Source organism: Athene cunicularia, assembly GCF_003259725.1.
Source record: "Athene cunicularia isolate RWA chromosome 12 unlocalized genomic scaffold, athCun1 chr12_part1, whole genome shotgun sequence".
Taxonomy (NCBI): domain Eukaryota; kingdom Metazoa; phylum Chordata; class Aves; order Strigiformes; family Strigidae; genus Athene; species Athene cunicularia.
Window position 1 is genome coordinate 562057 of NW_020799116.1, and position 7413 is coordinate 569469.

Below are 7413 nucleotides of genomic sequence, written 5' to 3' on the forward strand. Positions count from 1 at the left end.
CGGGAGCGCGGCCGCCGCCTCCTCCTGCGCCCGGGAGGGGCCGCGGGGCCGGGCCGGGGCTCCCCGGGCAGGCCGCGATGTGCTTGTTCTTGTGTCTCCTCCCGCCCCGCAGGTCTCGGTCATTAACACCGTGGACACCTCTCACGAGGACATGATCGTGAGTGTGCGGGGCCGCTCCGGTAGCGGAACGCGCGGGGGGCGGGAGCGTGGGGGGCGAACCCCACTAAAACGGTGCGCGGGGGGGCGAGACGGAGAATCCGGGCTGAAAGCCCGGTAGCGCAGTTTTATACTGCACGGAGAGGAAAACACGGCTACCGGGGGAAGGGGGCATGACCAGCAGCTTTAATTTTCACGCCTGGGCTTGTTTCTGTGAACAGCCGGCACGCACACGCCGAGCGGTGCGGGGCTGCACGGATGGAACTCAGTTTCCTTTATGCGGATGTTTCTGGGAGCGGTAACGGGCAGGAGGAAAATTGTCAAAGGAGTTTGTAGAAGGAGCCCAGTCGGATAATGAAGTTTCAAACATAACTACGAGGTGTCGGTGTTCTTGCGCCCGCTTTGCATACTGAGAAACAGAAACACGTAACTGGTCAAGGCTTTATAGTCAGTGGCACTAATTTCCCGTCCTCTCCTGCCGGTGCTGGGCACGCTGCGCTCGGTTCCCCAGGTTACTCCTGCGTAGCATTCGTATAGTTAGTGACAACAGCAGTTGGGGAAATAAATTACTTAAGTAGCTTGTCTGGATTGTTTAGAAACTATCCCCTTTACCCTGTCCTGCTGGGACTCGGTCCTCAGTTCCAATGCTTACAGATACTTTTAGAACACAGAAAGGTCTGCTGACAAAGCTGACGGGCGCTTTTCCATTGCCTTGCAGCACGATGCTCAGATGGATTACTACGGCACTCGGTTAGCGACCTGCTCTTCAGACAGATCCGTGAAAATCTTTGATGTTCGGAACGGAGGGCAAATCCTCATTGCGGACCTGAGAGGGTAAAGTGCCGTAAACAGAAGATTTCAATCTGTGGACATCTTTAATATTTTGTCATTTTGCCCTTTGGTAGCATAAGACGCGTGTTGAATTCTTCCAAGGTAATAATTACTCTGGCTGGTTGTTGCTAACCAACTCTTCAGAGCTGTGAGGGGTGACTTAGAAATAACGCTGGGGCTTTTCCATTTGTTACTCCTGTAATTTTCAAGAAGTAAACTCATAATCTTAACTGCTAATACAAGGATAAATGTTGGGAATTGTTTCTGATGGCAGTGGCTTTGTCTGACAGCCTGTATGCTGGTTTTCACCGTGGCATTACTGGGTTTTGGTATCACTGCATTAATCACCTACAGAACGTGGATTTCCAGCACCGATGGCTGTGAAGCTGCCAGGCTGGAATGGGAGTTTCCCAGCTTTTCCTTGTTTCTTGCAGGCATGAAGGTCCCGTGTGGCAGGTTGCCTGGGCTCATCCGATGTATGGAAATATCTTGGCTTCCTGTTCCTACGACAGGAAGGTTATTATCTGGAAGGAAGAAAACGGCACTTGGGAGAAGACGTATGAGTACACAGGGCATGATTCCTCAGGTATGTGGGGACTGGAGCTGGGACATGAGGCTGGGGGTCTGAGAGGATTCAGGTAAGATCAGGATAAATCTATCCATCTTAAAGACGAAAGCCCCTACCAGACAGGTGGGGATAAATGAGTGGAGAGCAGTAAATCTGTTCAGCATAAGCAGGACATTTACGTAAGGTCATATTTGCTGCATAACCTGCCCTGATTCATAACATGTTCGTAGTTGTTGTTTTACAAATAAATCGGCTTTCAAACAAACAAGATGGTAGGGTACTGAATTCTTGAGGAAAATATCGTATGTATCCACTACAGGGAGAAAGGAAAAAGGTGGATTTTAGCACACTGCATTTTGATTTACAATGGAAACTTTTGTTCAGATGATTGATCCTCCTACATGCAGATCTGAGAAGGCTCCAGCTTTGTTCTGTTACTCCTCTAGACTTCAAGTACTGTCCCTGCCACTCAGCTTTTCTTCTAGAGTCAGCAGTACCCTTCGCTGTTGCTGGGGATAGTCAGTTTTTTCTCTCTCACTGATTGCGCTTCTGGTGTTCTCATTTGATAAGGGTTCCAAAAACAAAGGCAGTTTTCTGTCGCTCAGTAAACAGTGTTAATTGACCAGCTTTGCTGAAATTCAGGAATGCCAAGACTCTACTCTCAGCTTGCAAAGCTGCTTGCTTTTAGTGACCACACCGCTGGCAGCGGTGAATTGGTCAGTCCGAGGCGGTGGCTGTGTTGTAACCCAGCCTGTCCCCCCCTTCACAGTGAATTCTGTCTGCTGGGCTCCACATGACTACGGGTTGATCCTGGCCTGCGGGAGCTCTGATGGGGCCATTTCGTTACTGAGCTACACGGGGGACGGGCAGTGGGAAGTCAAAAAGATCAGCAATGCACATACGGTAAGTCTGTTCCTTTGGAGCAGCGCAGAGCTCCTGGAGCTGCAGACACCGAGCTGAGGCCTCAGAGAACTTCCAGACTATATAAATACTGCAGTGCAATGAAATGATGTGAAACGGCTTCTGTAGTCAAGAATAACTTGTTTTAAATGAATCCAGAGTGGAAGGTATACTGCAGTCACTAAAACGAAGTAGAAAACAAGACGTGTGAAGCATTGGTAATTAATGCTTATTAAGCGTTATTGTTAAACACAGTGCTGGGAGCTACGTGGTAGGAAGTGGCTTTGGTACCCAGAACACCTGTACAAATTGACTCTGGAAAAACCACAGCACTCGTGTTTTTCCCAAAATAGTGGGGATTTTTGCTTAAGCAGAACTTCATGAGCTAATGGCAGTGTCTCTCAGTAAAGGGTAATTGGGCTCTGAACCACAGGTCCCTTCTACTGCATTCCTAAATCTTAGCAACTGGGTATATCTTGGGTCTTTTTCCTTCTCCACTGTTTACATATCCAAGATGATATTTGCACATAAACCAGTTACTTAGCTACCTAAGGCTTTCTGAGTAAGTGCATCGCTGAGACTAGGCTGTCTCTGGATTTCCTACTCATCTGATCTCCATCTGCCATTGTGCAAGACTCCCGTTTTCCTAAGATGGGCTTGTTCCACCTCCCCAGCAGAGAGCATGCTAGGTGTCCTTTGCCCCTCAGCAGCTTTCATTTATTTATTTAAAGTAAGCAACTTCTAATAATGATATTATTCCATTAACTAGATTGGATGTAATGCAGTTAGCTGGGCTCCTGCTGTTGTACCAGGAAGCCTCATAGAACAACCGTCCGGGCAAAAACCAAACTACATCAAAAGATTTGCATCTGGTGGCTGTGACAACCTTGTCAAGATCTGGAAGTAAGTGCTCTGTTGACAGACTTAAGAACTTATAAAACCTGATACCCTTTATAGTCTTTGAATGTCCCCGCTAGTATCTCAGGTAATATTTTCAGCTTCTCCATGCTGATCTTTGAACGGTTGTTTTAGAGAAGTGCTTTAAAATGGACGCAGCTTAGTGATGTGCCATGGCTCACGTGGCTGTAGCAGTGTCAGCCCTGCTTCATCTTCTCTTGGAAAGTGGCTGTCTAATTGTCTTTGACCACTGTCACTTGGACAGTAGTGGATTTCTGCACAGTCACTGAAGGTCAAATACTCTTTGCCTGTGGTGCTTTCTGTCCCCTGGAAGGGATTTTGTCAGTTGAAGCCACAGAGCTTTTTTGGAGAAGAGTGGGGAACACTTGTGCTTTGTGTTAGCCGGATAACCGGGGAGTCTGAAAGCTACCGAAGCCTTCCAGAACAGGAGGTGAGAGGTGGGACCAGCTGCTGCTGCCGCCCTCCTGAGTGTGTCGGTGTGCTTCCAGGGAAGAGGATGGTCAGTGGAAGGAAGAGCAGAAGCTGGAGGCTCACAGCGACTGGGTTCGAGATGTAGCCTGGGCTCCATCCATAGGTTTGCCAACAAGTACCATTGCGAGCTGCTCCCAGGTGAGGCTTCTCTCGGGGTGAGAGGCAGCTCGTGGTGCCCTTGCTTCCATTTACTTCCTTCCCCCTTTCTCTAGGAAAGGAATAGTGAGGCTAGAACTGCTGTAACAGGTCCTCTCGGCAGTCCTTAGCTGTAGCTGGCTCTGTGCTAAGAGCCTTTGATTCCTCTTCCTCACAAACTCAGAAGCCCAGTAGAAGTGTTTCTGGACAAAGGTCTGTGCGTGTGTGGATCTGTACCAAGAACTACCTTTTATTTTGAAAATCAGGAGCAGGATGCTCTCATGGTGAGGAAGACCTTCAAACAAACATTGTATTTTAATGTCTGTAGCTCCAATTCACTGAACTTCCAGCTAAAAATACTGTTTTCTAAAAACACGTTATTAATCAGCTCTGATGTCCTCGACCTTCATAGGTTGTCCTCGACCTTGACTATAGGTTCTTGCTGCTAATAATTCTGTAAATGCTTTTTTTTCATATTACTAAGTCTCCTTGGTAAGCTGCTAACTTGCTGTCACGTGACTGGAAAGCAAAATCTCACTCTGGGGAAAAAATTTCAGATGATTGAAAAGTGTTTTGGGAGGTTTACTGTAGTGTTTGCAAGTCACCTTTCATGTGTAGTTTTTCCCATCGGAGTTGTACTCCTGTCCTGCTTTCAGCTGCAGTAGGGAAACAGCCACTTGTCTGGAGCAAAAGTCCACGTAGATGTATCTAGGGTTCGTGTCGGAGCTGGGGTTTGTGCAGTTGAGGTGGTTTTTTGGTCCAGCCAGCTCTGCTTGCTTTCGCAGGACGGCAGAGTGTTTATCTGGACATGTGACGATGCCTCTGGGAACTCGTGGTCGCCAAAGTTGCTGCACAAGTTCAATGATGTGGTCTGGCATGTCAGTTGGTCCATTACTGCAAATATTCTCGCAGTGTCCGGAGGAGACAATAAAGTGAGTACTGCTGCCTTGGCTTTTACTGCTGTGGGACATGTTTTTAGACGAGCTGTGATGAGACAGGCCCTTGTCACTTTTGTTTAAGATACGGCTGTTGTAGCTTCTCCTTTGCTATAATAGTGACATTTTTTATTTTTACTTATCACGAGGGGAGGAAGACCCTGACCTTTGACAAACTACTTGCACGGCCTTCTTAGTCCCCGAGGATTAGAAATGCAGGCTTAACTTTAATTTGTAGGGTACTAACTATTGACATACTCTCCCTTTACCACTGGGTGATTACTCAGTGTACAGCAACGAGTAACTTGATGCTTAAAAGGACTCTGCAACACTTGACTTGTGTAACTGTGGGCAGAGGCCGAAGCGGTGACACGGTAGGTGTGAGGACAGGGGCAGCTGAGGGTGTATTGAGGCTGAAACGTCTCCCTGGTCTGTTTTTGAGGTGACGCTGTGGAAGGAGTCTGTGGACGGCCTGTGGGCGTGCATCAGCGACGTCAACAAGGGCCAGGGCGGGGTGTCTGCCCTTCCCGAGGGGCAGCAGAACGAGCAGTGAGCCCCCCGGAGTGCGCCAGCCGCCGAGCCATCGCTGCGCCTGATCCGCGACGTGTCGTGGGCAGGATGAGAGTGGATCTTACCTAAACTGGACATGGACGTGGGAAACAATCATCCAATTTTGTGGGCACTCTAGAGATATTGCTGGGAGGTTACAATATGTTGGTAATCAGCCTTAATTGACATTCCCTTAAATTTAAGGTAAAGAGCAGAGCAAAGTACTGTGCCTTATACTACTCCTTGATGCTGCAGAAATTGTACCCTGCTTTTCTGGTCTAGGGATCAGATTTAATTGGATTATGCTGTGGTCAGACTTGAGGAGGAAGAGGAGGCGGCTGTGCAAGTGGTGGGGTGTGAACTCCTTTGTGCAAGGGGCCAAGCGCTCTGCCCCCTCCCAGGCCAGGACTGTTTCACCTGAGGGGAGGGGCTGGTGGAGTTTCCAGGAGTAGCTGATGGCAGGCTCACCCTTCTGGGAGTGGTGAAGTGGTGCTTAGATCTTCCTGAAAATAATGTGCTGGGATAGGTGAAAGTCTCTGTGCTTTCCCAAAAGGAGTAGTGGAATGCATATGTCTTTTGCTTTACAGTAATCTCAAACTTGGTTATTGAACACCAGTAAATCAAACCATAATTGCAAGAAATTTTTTTTGGTAGCCACACTTCTGTACTGTACTTCAGGGTTTTCTTTTTTTGTTGAGGTATCAACAGAATAAAGTCCTCTTGGTTAGCACCTGGTGTGCTGTGTGTGGTAACCTCTGTGCAGGGCCTGTGTGGAGGCTGCGCAGCCCGGTGTGTTGCGTGCTATGCTGGGTGTTGTGTTGTGTGCTGGGTGTTGTGTTGTGTGCTGTGCCCCCAGCCCTGGAACCACCTTCCCAAGAGCTGGGCTTGGGCCTGCTGGAGCCTCCCGCAGTGTATGAACAGAGTCCTGCCTTCGCCTGCCCTGTGCCCCTCAGGGCCCATGTCTCATTCAGCTAAAAGCTGAAACGTTCTTCCCCTCTTAGGAGGGGGAAAGTACTTAACTAAAAGGTCAGGTTTTCCCTTTATTCTTCAGTCGCACTGAAACAACACAAGTGAGCAATTCACAGCCTTCCTCTTTCTCCAAGGTCGTGTTCCCAGGCCTGCCCTTTGTTTTGGCACAGTCAATATACCCCTTTTTCTAGAAAAACAAACCTGTTTTGTGATAGTTATCTCTGCTAACCAGATAACACCCTTGCTGCTCTTCAACACACACGTGACTTGCCTTTCTATCCCCCAACAGAAGAACGCACCATTCCTGTTCTTGTTTAAACGCTCTGTAGCATCAGCTCATCTAGAAATTAGCATTCCACTCAAACAGTCCCACCTCACATTACACACCAAAGCACTCTCAAGCTGTTTTCCATTTCTACTGTAATCATAACAGCTACGCTGAGCAGGAGCCTCACCCCCAGCACCGTACCCGCTGCCTCTTGGATGCAGAGCCCTACCTGCGGGGGGCTGGGGGTGCAGCTGCTGTGGGAACTACACAGACGGGGAGTCAAGCACAGTAGCTCCAACAAAAAGGCTCAGAAATGAAACCCCAGTCTTAGTTGTTAGCATTCACCACACTTCATTCTAAGGAAAAAGGGCACGAAATCCTTAAGTACAAGAAAAGTTTTTGCCTGTGTTAGTTTCCACAGTTCACCACGTTAAAAGTTACCCTCCTGTTTCATGAGGTTTAATAATTCAGAATTCAAAGCTATTTAGCAGCAAGGCCCAGTTCAGCCTGTTATTCCTTCATGCTTAAGATGGAATTTATTTATTAAAATGGTTTCAAGTAATGATCACAGTATCCCCAACAATTACAACTGATAAAAGGTTATTTAAGAGTTACACAGTTTACTAATTGTAAGATAACCATTAGGTCAAAGTTTTTCAGTTGCTCATGCGAGAGCAACTGGATTTTGATCTCTAACACCTGTCTCTTATACA

The 7413-nt window shown here is 47.8% G+C and overlaps 1 protein-coding gene across 1 annotated transcript in view; it reads left to right on the forward strand.

The window, feature by feature from the left end:
• Positions 1-6192, forward strand: part of SEC13 (SEC13 homolog, nuclear pore and COPII coat complex component) — a 7556-nt gene extending 1364 nt beyond the window's left edge. Inside the window, exons 3-10 of the mRNA XM_026857525.1 lie at positions 7-157; positions 875-990; positions 1422-1573; positions 2325-2458; positions 3225-3358; positions 3862-3982; positions 4765-4911; positions 5357-6192. Of these exons, the coding sequence (XP_026713326.1) occupies positions 7-157; positions 875-990; positions 1422-1573; positions 2325-2458; positions 3225-3358; positions 3862-3982; positions 4765-4911; positions 5357-5467 (1066 nt within the window). The 3' untranslated portion in view covers positions 5468-6192. The remainder of the gene's footprint in view (positions 1-6; positions 158-874; positions 991-1421; positions 1574-2324; positions 2459-3224; positions 3359-3861; positions 3983-4764; positions 4912-5356) is intronic.
• Positions 6193-7413: the final 1221 nt, after the last annotated feature.